Source organism: Thamnophis sirtalis, unplaced genomic scaffold (assembly GCF_051295495.1).
Source record: "Thamnophis sirtalis isolate CommonGarterSnake01/CBP01778 unplaced genomic scaffold, rThaSir2_p1.2 scaffold_8, whole genome shotgun sequence".
NCBI lineage: Eukaryota > Metazoa > Chordata > Lepidosauria > Squamata > Natricidae > Thamnophis > Thamnophis sirtalis.
In genome coordinates this window covers 78111731-78127145 of record NW_028261388.1, presented here as the reverse complement: position 1 = coordinate 78127145, position 15415 = coordinate 78111731, and the positions used below count along the sequence as shown (strand labels likewise).

Genomic DNA, 15415 nt, shown 5'->3' with positions numbered 1-15415 from the left:
CTAAAGTCCCCCTTGAAGGGTCTTTTTCACCCAGCCACTGTGAGAGCAAAAACACTACCGATCACCTCCCACAGACCGATTCGATCACACAGGTTAGGTCTCCTCCGGATTCCATCTGCCAGCCAATGTTGGCTGGCGACTCCCCGGGGGAGAGCCTTCTCTGTTGCAGCTCCGGCCCTCTGGAACGAGCTCCCCGTGGAGATCCGGACCCTTACTACCCTCCCGGCCTTCCGCAAAGCTGTGAAGTCCTGGCTGCTCGAGCAGGCCGGGGGGCCCTCGATATATCCAGCCCCCCGGAGATTGTGATTGTTGTATATTTTAATGTTGTTTGTGTATTATTCCCCCCTCCCTTGTTTTATTGTAAGCCGCCCGGAGTCCTTCGGGAGTGGACGGCATACAAATCAATAAAACCAAACCAAACCAAACCAAACTACCTGCCAGAGACCCCCATCCTACCTGCGGCAGAATCGTCTCTGGCAAGTAGCATTTTTACTGTTAAAGAAGCTGGGTGAAAAAAAAAAATCCCTTATTGAAGGGACTTCTTCACCCAGCCTCGTCGACAACAAAAACATTGTCTGATAAACCGATTTCACCTCATCTGGGGCGGAGTTCTCTCCACCAGGAGGAAGGGGAGTTGCAATGCTGGGCTGCAAAAAAGAAGTTTGAGTCACAAAGATGATTGCCCACTTTCTATCCATCCTGGGAAAGCCATAATACAGTCATAAAGTTGAGAAAGGTCATGCGGTGACTAATTTAATGACCATGACAACTTATGACCTAAATGTCAGGCTGAATTGTGATCATCAATCGGTGACTACCTTTAATACCTAAAGAAATTAAGAGCTGGGCAATTCCCTTTTAGACACACTGAATCAAACTGCAAGCTGTACTATATTATTTAATACAAACCAATATATACATTCATTGAATTATTGTATTACATAATTTAAATACTGTATTAAATATTTGGGTTATGGGTAGTCCTCGGCTTATGACTAATCGTTTAGAGGCAGTTTGAAGTTACAATAGACCTCCCAAAAGTATTTAGGATTGAAAAGTACTTATTAAATTTACAAATAATAAAGTAGTGAATATATCTAACATAACTTCTCTTATTTTCCCCATAACAACAACTACTCTGTGAGGTGGGATGGGCTGAAAGAGAGTGACTGGCCCTAAGTTAACCAGCTGCTTTTCATGGCTAAGCCGGGACTTGAACTTACAATCTCCTGCTTTCTAGCCTTAACCCCTAGACGAAAATGTTTGAATTTTTAGTAATAGCTGACTTTTTTTTAGCCTTGAGGGTTTGCTTTTACATGGAAATTAAGAAAAGCACAGTTGTTTCGACAAGATTTCTCACATAGTAATATCATTATCATTCTACCATCATAGCAATTGTAGTTTCTAGTGCAAACTGTAAAAGGCCATAGGAGAGTGTTACATTCCGTGACCCAACAAAAGCATGCCGACAAAACCGCGTCGCTAAAACCGCGACGTCATCAACGCACCGACAACAGCGCGTCGACAGAAGGGCGATTTAAGTTAAGGTAAGCACGTCGACAGAACGGCGATTTAAGTTAAGGTAAGGGTTAGGTTTAGGGTTAGGGTTGTGTTTAGGGTTAGGTTTAGGGTTAGGATTAGCGTTACGTTTAGGGTTAGGGTTAGCGTTACGTTTAGGGTTAGGTTTAGGTTCACAGCGCGCTTCTGTCGCTGCGCTGTTGTCGGCATGATTCAGCGCTCATTCGTTGGCGCGGATTAGAACTCGCGGTTTTGTCACCGCGTTTTAGTCGGGCGCAGTTTTGTCGGTCACCCTTTTGTCGGTGAACCTTACATTCTTCATTATGTGCATGCATATATACATATATATGCTGGTCTTGCTGTATTCAGGTCTTTTCCCATGTAAGATTTATACACACACACACACACTCGCACACACACTCGCACACATATATACAAATATACATACAAGTGTGCCCGTGTGCGCGCACACACACACACACACACACACACACACATATATGCATACCTAGACCTAACCGTAGTAGAAAATTAGTCCTATAAAAACAGTAATTCTGTAAATCTCATACAAGTATACTTATAAATAACTTTAAAGAAATCATGAAATCATTACCTTGCTTTATAGTCAATTCACATGGCAGGCATTTTCCTGAATGGCATATCTGGGTACAGTTGTGTTTACCACAATTCAAAACATTCCCACATATATTAGTACACTGAATTGCAGTAGAATACCCACAGCGAACTGAATGGCTGTAGAAGAAGGAAACTAAATCAGTAATCAGCAATGAACGATCAAATTCTATATTCACACTTGAACTCTTTACTCAAAAGTTGGTGTTTTTTTTGTTTTTTTGTTTTTTTGCACAAAGCTATTGATTAGCAGGCATGAAACTTCCTGAAAACTTTCGTATTTCTTTAAGGAGGGGCATAATTTCATAATATTGCAAACTATAGGGAATTTTATTTAAACAGAAAAATTCTTTCCACACAATAGGATCAACGTTTTAAACCTAACATTTTTGCGCCACTGGAAAGCTCAAACCCATTCTTTACAATTATACGGTTGTAGCTACACATAGCATTTTATTCCAAAATTTAAGTTAAAATTAGCAGTTTCAAGAAAGGTAACTGTATTTATCTGCTGTTGCAAAAGCCAGTCTTGTAGCAGCTTAAAATAAAAACTAAACCAAACCATTCCCGCAATGAACTTTGGTTCATGAAAAACTTTATAAAATATGAACTTTATAAAAGCTTTAACTATTTTTAATTAGTAATTTGGTTTTGGGAAAACATTTATTTCCTCCCTTTCAGGTGCACATTTTTCATTAAGCTCAGATTAACTGTGTGTCCATATGCCAATATAACAAAAAATACAGAATAAAGGCAAAAATATCTAAATTTATCCCCTTTATTTTGTAGATCATTTATTATTATTTTTAAAATAGTATTATAAAATCCTCACTAATAATAGCCTGGATATCAAGATGTAATGGTTGGGTTTACAGAACCTAAGCAATAAATTATTGCTTATAAATTATGGTTTATAAATCACAATGGCTGAGTTCACATATCATAGTAAGTCAAAATCTAACAAAATAGTTTACCCATCGCATCTGAATTCAAATTTTATTTCATCTAGAACTATGCATCGTAATGCTAAACCTTATACATTATCCTGTTTATACATTAGGATAATATAACATTAGGAATCTGTATATTGCCTTACAATATTAGCCATTCGTTAGTTTTCTTAGTTTGAATGAAAGGACATGGGTTTTAACTCCAAAAGTGTTTTAAGAACAATAACTTAATTTAATTTAAAAATAGGATTGTCAAATTTTGGCATTCTCAATCTCAACAGCATGCGGAAAAAAAAGTAATGATAAATTCATAAATTACCCTTCACTTCTTTAGCTGGATCAAAATTATTTCTAAACGCTAAACTCTTCTGTAACATTTTTATTTTAGGGGAATTTTTATTTTATGGAATCGACAGCCGGGGGCACAATTAATCCTAGGAACTACTTGTAGTGTAGATCACAAAAGATCATGTTATTGCTAGGAAATCAAAGATACCATCTTTTTCTCATATATTTTTTGCTGTAAACCTTCAATATCATTCATTGCATCTACAGAAAATATAAAGAAACATTTAACTCCATATCCTAAATATTAATTCCTTTCCCATGAATTTTTTTTTCCTAGCAGCACTATTCCAATTTTGGTAACAGATTGACTGTCATTAAAAAGCATTGGCTGAACCCCAAATCAGGGAGGGCACTATACAAGCATATTCTAACTACGCATGTTCATATGTTGTCTAGGAGACTAGAAAGAACAAGCCAATTCCCCAAGAATAGATATGTTATACTTAACATTTGTAATATTCCAAATAATTTTTTTTAAAAAAAACACACCCAAGGTTGTAAGTTTTCTAATGCAGACTAAATTACCTTGTACGTCCACATTCACATTTTTTGGTCATAAAAGCAGGGCACGATGGGCAAGGTCCTGGATGACAAAGACTAAGAAACAAATAAAAGACATGCAGTATTTGTATTTCATTTTTACCCAGCTGTGCTAACATATATTCCTATATAATTAACATATTATTATTATTATTATTATTCGAATGTATTTCTGATTTAGAACCAACTCGTGTTAATTCCGTACAAGTATAAATTCTGCGTGTTATGAAGAATGAACTATTAACATTTGTATTAATACAGTAAACTTGTTCTTATAAAAACCTAGCTTAGCATGCCAGCTGCTAGCTACCTATTTATGTATACATTTTATGCATAAATATACACAATTTACATAGATTTCCTGATTCTTTGCCTAGACTCATATATTCAGGAAATTATGCAATTTCAGAAAGAACTACAATGTACAAAAGATAGAGATGGACAGATGAAAAATAAGTACCGGTAGATAGCAACTGACATGCTAAGCTAGGTTATTATAAGAACAAATTTATTGTATTTACTCAAATCTTGTGCCCAACTAATAAAATGACTGCAGTGTCCCATATTATCTAAAACCCATATTCAAGCTGTATATAAATATTTTTCAAAAAAAAAAAAAGGTATCAGCAGACTTACATATTACATAAATGTGGACAATCTTGAGCTGTTCTTTTCTTTCTACACAATTCTCCACAACTATGTGGTATTTCATTTCTATTCCATTCAGGATTTTTTACCCGGCCTAGGAAGAACCCAGAAATATTTATTTATAACATTTAAATGTTATGCTTTCCACAAGAAACAAATCACTATGTATATCCACAAACTGGCTTTACACAATATAGAAAGCTATAATGTGAACTGTAAGACATATTTAATGTACTATATGAATACACTCAAGCCTTTAATACAATAGACTCAACTCATATTGTATAGTCAAGTTTAGTTTAGTTTATTATTATTAGACTTATATGTCGCCCTATTCCCGGAGGGACTCAGTTCCTAGAGATACCTTTTATCATTATCTTTCCTTCTCTATTTCTATTATTCAATGTTTACTTTATATATATTTCCATTCAATAATGGGAAACAGAAATAATTCTACTTGTAGCTACACTGTATGTCACCATGGCTATATAAATATGATAAATTAAATAAATAAATTCAGCTTTCTGTTATTCTAACAAGTTTAACCTATAGTATGCATCCTTTTTTCCCCATTAGAGACCTTTAAAAATATACACCTCAGTTTTTAAAGGACTAAAACAGATTCATAACTATTAGTATCTTACTAGGAGTCTTAAATCTATCTAATGTTATTCAACATGCACTTTAAAACATGGAACTGAATGTTTCCATAGTGATAAGCTATACAGCAATGAAAAACACGACAGCGTCTCCATTATGTAAGGCAGGTATATTTTATAAAGACTGTTACCAATACTGGCAAATGAAAACTGCTGGTAGTCCTTGACTTATAACCAAAATTTATTTTGCTAAGTAAGTTTTGCTCCACTTTCTTGCAACAATTGTTAAGTGAATCCCTGCAGTTGAAAAGTTTGTAACATGATTGTTAAGTGAATCTGACTTCACCACTGACTTTGCTTGTCGGAAGGTTGCAAAAGGTGATCAAATGACCATGGGACCCAGCAACGGTCATAAACATGAACCAGTTGCCAAGTATCTGGATTTTGATCACGTGACCCATGGGGGTGCTGCAATTGTTGTGTGAAAAATGGTCATATCACTTTTTTCAGGGCCATTGACTTCGAAGGGTCACTAAATAGCTTAGCTGTACTAGTAGTCCTTAAATTATGATCACAATTGTGACTTCAATTTCCATTGTAAGTTGTTGCAGTAGTAAATCGAACCAGACCTGATTTTAGGGCAAATTTTGGAGTGATCATTAAAGAGTTCACATTGTTGTTAAATGGGTGCCTTTTGCTACAAAGTGGCAAAAAGTTGCAAATTCCAATCACATGACCAAAGGATGCTGAAACCATACAGAACTGGTTTCCTAGTAATTCGTAATTTAATGGGTTTATATGCCGCCCAATCCCAGGGGGACTCAGGGCGGCTTACAAATACGAATGAAATAAAAAAATAACATAACAGGGGGAGAATACAAACATTAACGAACAGTTTAAAAACCCAACACACATCCGGTTTAATTGGGGGTTGAACCTGATTTGAATCAGCAACCCCAGGCCTGCCGGAACAGCCAGGTTTTTGGTGGCTATTTGGAAGGCCGCAAGGGTGGGAAGGGTCCGGATCTCTGCTGATAACTCATTCCACAGAGCCGGAGCAGCTACAGAAAAGGCTCTCCCCCGAGTGGTCGCCAGGCATTGTCCGGCCCACGGCACCCGGCGGAGGCCTAACCTGTGAGTTCTTATTGGACGTTGGGAGGTGTGTAGCAGGAGACGGTCTCTCAGATATCCAGGTCCAGTGCCATGTAGGGCTTTAAAGGTAATCACCAGCACTTTGTAGTGCGTCCGGAGACTAATAGGGAGCCAGTGCAGCTCGCGGAGGATAGGTGTAACACGGGTGTACCGAGGTACACCTGATATCGCTCGCGCGGCTGCATTCTGGACCAACTGCAGTGCCTGGATTCCAATCACATGACTGCAGGAGGGATTGTGATTGTCGTAAATGTAAGAACAGATTATAAATTGCTTTTCTGATGCCATCACAACTTCAAATAGTTGTTGAATGAACAGTTATAAGTTGAGAATGACATACATAGATACATACATACATACATGTATGCCAACAAAAAAAGAGGTATACACAATGTTTTCCTGATTTTTATATCACCACTTTATTTTACTATTCCAAAAGGAATCTTTTCATTTTTGTTAGTGGAAACCAATTGGAGAAAAAAACAACATTAAATTTATATGTAGGTAACTTTATACTGATACCAGAATAGGAGAGCAGCTTACAAAAACATCAAAAAGACTTCTCATAAATGTAACCTACAATAGCCAAGATTTATCTCTAAAACCCTAAAAGTACAATTCACGATAAAAATGTACATTAATATGTCTTTTAGAGGTAGCACACTCAAAACAAATAATCACACGAAACAATCTGAAAGTAAATACAGGTATTTTAAATGTAGGAAACTTAAAAATCAGTCATTCGGGTGCAAATGTTGAAGTCAGCCAAGAAAAGTAAAGGGACGAAGATCAGGGATCATATTTTAGGATTGTTGTGAGCCAACTTCTTAAGTAACAATGCCTTTCAGAGCATGAACAATAGCTACATATGTTCAAGAAAACAAACCTGGCCGTACACAATTACCATGCACGCCCAAAAGATATGACTCCTTTAAAGGGTTCCTGATCGATACAGTAAATTTACCCTAGTTAAGCCAAATCTGATGCAACTTTACTAGTTCCAGACGCAAATACTGCAAATTCTCTACTAATAACCTTCTCCCTCTGGAGTTTCAATAATCTCAAAATTGAGAAGACCCTACAGAGATTCCAAGAAGCGATAAAAGAGAGAAGGGATGGATATTTTCCTTCCATTATGGAAATCAAGCCTATATTTATATTTATATAAATAAATATATATAAGAGCCGAGGTGGCGCAGTGGTTAAATGCAGCACTGCAGGCTACTTCAGCTGACTGCAGTTCTGCAGTTCGGCTGTTCAAATCTCACCGGCTCAGAGTTGACTCAGCCTTCCTTCCTTCCGAGGTGGGTAAAATGAGGACCCGGATTGTTGTTGGGGGCGATATGCTGACTCTGTAAACCGCTTAGAGAGGACTGAAAGCCCTATGAAGCGGTATATAAGTCTAACTGCTATTGCTATTGCTAAACAGAGCACGCATTTAAGACCCAATGGTTAGATATTTGGTTATGAAACTAATTAAAAAAAAAACACTCACCACAAAAACAGGTATAAATACTAGGAACTTGTGATGAAACATTTTGACACGCAGGGCATCGCCAGCCACTGTTACCATCTAGAAAACAAGCAAACACCCCACCCCCCCAATTTAATTTTCCCAACTTATTTCAAGGTATATTTCATCACATAGGGTTTATTTTTATCTGACTATTATTTTTTAAAATAACTCCAGGTAGTGAACACACCTAATATTCCCTCCTCCTCCTATTTTCCCCATAACAACAAGGTGTGAGCTGGGTTTGAGAGAGAATGACTCACCCAAAGTCGCCCAGCTGGCTTTCATGCTTAAGGCGAGACTAGAATTCACAGGCTCCTGGTTTCTAGGCTAGTGCCTTAACCACTAGACCAGTGTTTCTCAACCTTGGCGACTTTAAGCCCTGTGGACTTCAACTCCCAGAATCCCCCAGGGCTTAAAGTCGCCAAGGTTGAGAAACACTGCACTAGACCAAACTGGCTCTCATGTTTTAAAGGGTTCCACCACAAAACCGCGGAGGACAAAATCGCACTCGACGAAAGCGCGCATTTGACGTCATCACAGCGCGACGAAAACATCGCGCTGTGATCGAAAAATGTAAAAATAAAGCGAAAACCTTACCCTAACCCCCCCAAACCTAACCCTAAACCTAACCCTAAACCTAACCCTTAACCTAACCCTAAATCTAACCCTAAACGTAACCCTTAATCTAACGCTAAACCTAATGCTAACCCTTAACCTAACGCTAAACGTAACCCTAACGCTCTAAACCTAACCCTAACCCTTAACCTAACCCTAACCCTAACCCTAACCCTTACCTTTATCTGAATCGGCTTGCTTTAATTTTATTTCAATTTTTAATTTTTTTCGTTGCGCTGTGATGACGTCAAATGCGCGCTTTCGTCGAGCGCGATTTTGTCCTCCGTGGTTTTGACGGGTCACGGTTTTAAAGGAGTAGCAATATATTGAATAACAAAGTCTTATGAACTGAACCACTTGTTATGCTTAAAATTACTTGATGCGTTCTTCCAATAATCTGGCTTCATACTGTATGAGAAAATCAGAATGCTTGATTCTAATGTAGTGAATTTCTCAATACATTTAACAGGGCATACTAACCGTCAGTCTGTGCTGCAGGAGATCTCGCCCACTTCTTAATGCAGCTTAAGTGGAAAACATGGTAGCAATTTTGGCAGCTCCAAACTGGGGCTACCACACGGATCACCTCACAACAAACCATGCATTCGTATTTTTCTGAGGTAAGTTGCTCTATCAGAGACCCTAGGAGAGATTTCGGTTTAGAAATATTAAACATAACTAAATACTAGTACACAAATATTTATTTAGTATATTTGCTAAAATGCAGCAAGTCAGAAATATAACTATATTAATGTAGCATATTTGTCGCAAATTTAGTGGCAAGGCAGGGACGTGCAGTCACTAGAGGCAAGGGAGGCGGGGCCTCACCAGTCTCCTCAGGGAAAGGAAAGGATTTAAAATAATTTTCTTAAAATAATTAAAGCCAGGGTAGTTGCCACCAGATTTCAAGTCACAGTGGCTTGGTGTCTGCTCTCAGTATTAACTAGGAGGAGGCCAGAGAACTAGGGGTCTCTTTTGCATAAGGAATTTTTCGCCTTTTAAGAGTTAAGCAAGGGTTAACAAGCAAAGAATTCCTTATGCAAATGAGGCACCTATTCTCTCGCCTCCTGTAGAGGGCATTTTTAGAGGCTTTTTAGAGTTCACTGGGAGCAACTAGCTCAGTCTGACAGAGCTCTGGCTTTTCAAGAGGGGAGGGCAGGGCAGGGCAGGGAGAAGCAGAGTTGAAATCATCTCTGAAACAGGTGGAAAAGGTGCGTGTGGGGAGGGAGGAGGAATTCAAAAAGTTTGATCAGAAGGCAGCAGGAGAAGGGGGGGTATGGCAGAGGAGCTGCTTTCAAGCCTTCGGAAAATATATCCAATCCAACTTCTGTGTTTGTGTTTGTTTGAGAGTGAGTGAGGGATCCAATTTCTCTGTGTGCATGTGTCTGTTTGAGAGAGGGGGGAGGGAGGGAGAGAGGGAGGAAGGAGGGGGAGAGAGAAGAAAAAGAATGGGAAAACTTATTTTGCAAGGGGGAAAAATGCTATCGCTTTAAATCGGAACTGAGCATGCCTGGCTGTGGGATTCTGGGAGTTGAAGTCCACAAGTCTAAAAAGTGCCTCACCAGGGCTAAAGCTGACCGCACGTCACTGTGGCAAGGTCCACTCAAGCATAGTGTTGTAATGGAGACTATTTGGTCTGAACTAGTATATAAAGCCAGTAACCCATTTGTTATGTCAAAGGCACCTTTTTCAGATAGAACATCTGTCCCTGTGGAGCTAAATCATTCCAATGGTCCTCTTCAAACATCAACATTAAAAAAACATCATGTACTATGCTATTCCCAGATATTCTTTCAAATCCTGGCAATAACAGTACCATTATCAAAATATTCACTTTTTTTTTTCATTACTAAAGCAGGCAATCTGATTTTCTACAATCTGATTTTCTGCAAACACCGGTCCACTTATGCAGCAAGAGCATAATTGTCATTAAACATCCGACAGTGACAGAACATCAGGCTGCTCAGCAGTACAAGAAAGATTAAAAACATCACACAGCTGCTGACATTACAACATTAGTTCAGTGCTTTCTCGGTGATGCTGCATTTCAAAGAGTTGTTTATAAATGAGAACAGTCTCAAATTCATTGTTTTCAAAATGTTCAACTGTGAGAGAACACCTCGACAGCAACTTCATAAACCACAACATAGTCTAAAAGTCTGAATGCATATATTGTGGTTTGTAAATGAACCCAACAAAATATGGCTTAGGCAAAATATGATTAAGCAAACCATGTGTGAATTATGTCATTGCCTGTAACTTTTTTTTTTTTTTTTAGTTTTATTTGTCATTTATAGGCCGCCCTTTTCCCTGAGGGGACTCAGGGCGGCTTACAATTCGTGGGAAGGAGTGCAAGACAAAACATAAAATATGTGAATAAAATAAAATAAAACAGTAAAACACAACATTCATTCAACATTCGGGTGGGGCGGATTAGGATCTTATCCCCAGGCCTGACGGGATAGCCAGGTCTTAAGGGCTGTGCGGAAGGTCTGGACGGTGGTGAGGGTACGAATCTCCACGGGGAGATCGTTCCAAAGGGTCGGAGCTGCTACTGAGAAGGCTCTCCTCCGCGTAGTCGCCAGTCGGCACTGACTGGCGGATGGAATTCGGAGGAGGCCTAATCTGTGGAACTTTACATGCTTATGAGCTAAAGAAAATTTGGGGTATGTTTCACATTTTCCAAAGGCAAAGATTAAGTCTTAGGATTAACCAATAACCTTAAATAAACAAAGAGTGTCTTGCACCATGCACCCAAAGATCTTTACAAACTTGAGACTTTAGACATTATGAAGAACTACTGATACATCTCCAACAACTACACAGTTGTCTAGGACAGTGATGGCGAAGGCACGCCGAGCCATTTGTCAGGGCACGCGAGGCGCTGCCCTGTCAGCTGGCCAGCGCGCATGAGTTCACCCTTTTAAAGCCATTTTTCACCCTCCCCAGGCTCCAGAGGTTTTATAGGAGCATGGGGAGGGCGAAAAGATGCTCCCCCCCCCCGGAGGCCTTCATGAGCTTCCGTGAAGCCTCCGGAGCGCAAAAACCTGGCCCTACGGGCAAACCGGAAGTTTGGGAACGGACTTCCGGTTTGCTCGGAGAGTTGTTTTGACAGCTCCAGAGGCTTCAGGGAAGCCTCCTGAAGGTCCCTGAAACCTTCGGAGTGCACAAAACAACCCTCCGAGCAAACTGGAAGTGACTTCTGGTTTGCTTGGAGGGTCATTTTGACTGCTCCGAAGGCTTCAGGGAAGCCTCCTGAAGGTCCCTGAAGCCTCCGGAGGGCATCGGGGGGGGGAGGCTGTTTTCGCCGCCCCCCCCCAGGCGCCTATAAAGCCTCTGGAGCCTGGGGAGGGAGAAAAAAGCATGCAAAAAATGGGGGAGCGCCTGTTGTCCGCGCATGCACACTGGAGGGGTCACACATTGCATTATGGGTGCGGCACACCCGCACACGACGCTCCTCCCACTTATGGCACGCGAGCCAAAAAAGGTTCGCTATCGCTGCTCTAGGACATATTTTGAAGGCTATTAGCGCTCTAGTTGGAAAGCAAATAAACTATCCCGTTCAGTTCAAAACCTGAACTGTATCAAAAAGTAATCAGCAACATTATTCAACAGAAAGAAGAGCCGTGAAAGTGATTTTTCTCTCCCCTGTTTAGGTTTAGGTTTCATTTTATTTATATGCCGCCCTATTCCCAGCGGGACTCAGGGCGGCGCACAAACCCAAGGGGGAAAGAGAAACACAAAAACTACAAATACAGGCATTTAAAAACGACCAACAGCCACACAGATCGAGAGGGGAAGGGAACTCATCAACCCCAGGCAGGCCAACACAGCCAGCCTGTATATATCACTAACTGCTATAACAATTTGCAATTGCTATGTAAAAATAGCGGCACGGGAAATGGGTGGAAAGAGAGAGATAAAACCATGCTTATTGAGAGATGGCAATTTCTATTGCTACACAACAGTACAAGAACCATCTTTTTCTCCTTTATCAATGGCTTCATATTGCAACATTACAACCACAAATTCTAGGTAAGCTTTTTTTCTAAAGCATCTTTCTGCCGCATGAGGTGGCTACAGTAATAAACCTGCTCTATTAAAAGAGTTTCTAAATTTACCTGTATGAGTTTCTTTGCTCTTTGGTGCATCGTTTTGCTTTTTCCAGCGCCTGTTCTTATACCCTTCTTGAAGGAGTGGTTTCCTCCCATCACGTGTAGTTGCTTCACAGAATGGCTGTTTCTCTGCTGCAGCCACTAAGTTTGGGCCTCTTTCTTGCAGCACAGATTCTTTCCTCTTCTCACTGGCGCGTTCCCTGGGAGGATGTGGAAGGGACGCGTTCTTAACGTGTTTTGCGTTTCTACTTCTGGGTGTATCTTGTTTTTTGCCAATTTCTTTATTCCAGGCAGTTTCCCTGAAATGCCTGTTTGCAAAAGGGTATTTTCTCCTTGCAATGCTGTTGTCAGAAAAGCCATCGGATACCGTTTTCCCAACAGATGTTTCAGACGAATCTGATTGGGTCAGATCTACTGCTGGGATATTTTCAAAAGCCTTGTCCTTCCACTTAGTTGGTATTCTTTTCTCTCTTTCAGATGGGTGTTTCTCTTTTTCTTTCAACCCTCTTCCACGTGAATGCATCAGATATGTCTTCTTCGGCTTTGCCCCTCTGTTATTTGCAGTAGCAGCTTCTTTCTCACTGTCTGAAGACAAATCGCTGTATTGTCTATGATTCATCCTACGCCCTACAACTAATCTAGTGTTTAAACACGGAGAATCCTCTGTGCTCCCTACAGGTATTTGCTTCATTTGATTTTTCCCATGTGATCGATCGTTCCTTGATCGTTGCCACCGCTGACCGTGTAAGCTATTGCTTTTAGTTTTACCGATACTATAAAACCGTGAAGAATTTGGCTGACATCCATGCTGGCTTTCCGGGCCGTAGAAAGCATTACGATCTGTAACTGAATCTTCGCATTTACTATGTCTAGGTTGAACAGAAGAAGGTAAAGAATTTCTGCTTGAATCACAATCAAATCCCAGCCTGGATTGGTTGCTCCAACTTGAATTGAAAATCTGTCTTTCTCTTGGAACAAAATCAGTTGCATCTGGATTTAAGACACCTAAGAAAAAGGAAAACATATACTATGAAACAAGCATATTCAGTGTAATATAAATATAAATATATATGTAAGCATATTCAGTGTAAAGCATATTCACTTTAATCAATTGGAGCAAATAATGTAGAAGCTATTCATCACTTTTAGAAAAAGATGGTGAGCCAATAGAGAATATGCATTTATTATCAAAGACAGTTGTTTTCCTTAAACCACAATAATACCACTTTCTCAAACAACAGTAAGACACAGCAATTACAATGTTTTAAAAAGCAGTATAGTGATCATCTTCATTAATACTGTGGTATGCTATTAAATGGGTTACATTTTGTAAGCAAGTCGTCTTGAAATATCATATCTAACTTGTTTTTCAAGCTGTAGCCCAGTGTTAAACTCTCCATGAACATCTTGCTGTTATTTTAGGAGACCAATTATTCTTTTAATCACAATTAGTAATCCCTACCTGGCAACGACTCTGAAAATATGAATGCATAAAGCTAAAATTTTTAAAACAAAGCATTTATTAAACCCAGGCTGCTCTTTGTAAAGAAAATAAATCCGGAATAATTATACATTTCGTTTCAAACCATCGCCGTGGCTCGACTCCAGAAAAGGAGGAAAAATATATATTTTCGGAGCTTCCGGGAAGAACGTTGAACAGTCTTTCTACAGTCTTCATCTTTCCCAATTGCAATCTCTTGTTTGCACACACAAGACAGAAACCAGCTTCTCCATATCGTGCCATGCAAGCCTAATTCCTTAGGGCAGTGTTTTTCAACCACTGTGCCGTGGCACACTAGTGTGCCGTGACATAGTGTAAGGTGTGCTGTGGGAAAAACACTTTATATATAGTCAATATAGGCACACAGTTAAATTTTTTTAACATTTTCTAATGGTGGTGTGCCTGGTGATTTTTTTTCATGAAAAAAGTGTGCCTTTGCACAAAAAAGGTTGAAAAACACTGCCTTAGGGTGACCTCTGAGCTGGTATTTTTGAAGTTTTTTATACAAGCATTCCGGTCTTGATTATTTTGCTGTCCCCACTGGCAAATCATCTGGACTGGATAGTCGTCCCCCCCTTTTATATTATATGAGCGTCACATCTGTTGATGCAAGATGCATTGCAGCAGCAGAGCCCGGCTGGAAATTGAATATTCATCCCTCTCTCCCGCATATGTTTAAGCACGACACACACATTCCCGGGTGTCTCTCACCTGGGAAATAAATGCATGCCGTTTTTAATCGCCTTGGTCATTGCAACGTTGAAGAACTGCGCCTGATCCAGAGCAGGCGAGGATGAATGAGAAGGGAATGCAATCAACAAGGAAGGCAATTCTTGCTCTCTCTTAAGTCCCACTGCAGACAAGGGAGGCAAGAACTTGTCGCTGCACGGGAGACGTCCCCGTCTCCTCCTCCAGGCCTCGGGGAACCTCAGCTTTACCGTGAAGGGACCAAGAGCCGGAATGCCCGAAGAGTCCAAGTCTTTTTTTCCCCCCCTTTCCGGGAACGGGACGGGAAAGTCCCACGCTCTGGTTTTCCCACACTCGTCCCAGGACCGTGGGAATTCCCCCCTTCCTCTCTTTCTTCTCCTTTCTTCAAAGTCCCCCCCTCTTACCTGAGTTTGGCGGGGCCGCCTCCGCCATGCCTCGCGCCGAGCCGCGCTCTCCCAACCGACCCGCCACCTCGAGCAGACCGAGCTCCCCGCCCTTCCGCGAAGCCTACTCCGAAGCGCTCCTACAGCCGTCGTCCCCCGCTGAGAACGCGCATGCGCCGTGCTCAGCCC

At 40.4% G+C, this 15415-nt stretch overlaps 1 protein-coding gene across 2 annotated transcripts in view; it reads right to left on the bottom strand.

The window, feature by feature from the left end:
• NFX1 (nuclear transcription factor, X-box binding 1) overlaps positions 1 to 15415 on the bottom strand; it is a 52570-nt gene extending 37155 nt beyond the window's left edge. Inside the window, exons 1-7 of one of the 2 annotated variants that reach the window (XM_087721955.1) lie at positions 15248 to 15415; positions 12641 to 13639; positions 9000 to 9161; positions 7884 to 7961; positions 4626 to 4731; positions 3975 to 4046; positions 2132 to 2271 (exon numbers count right to left, since the gene is read on the bottom strand). In XM_087721955.1, coding sequence (XP_087578081.1) covers positions 2132 to 2271; positions 3975 to 4046; positions 4626 to 4731; positions 7884 to 7961; positions 9000 to 9161; positions 12641 to 13639; positions 15248 to 15275 — 1585 coding nt within the window. In that variant the 5' untranslated portion in view covers positions 15276 to 15415. The remainder of the gene's footprint in view (positions 1 to 2131; positions 2272 to 3974; positions 4047 to 4625; positions 4732 to 7883; positions 7962 to 8999; positions 9162 to 12640; positions 13640 to 15247) is intronic. The other variant, XM_087721954.1, reaches the window with a different exon arrangement.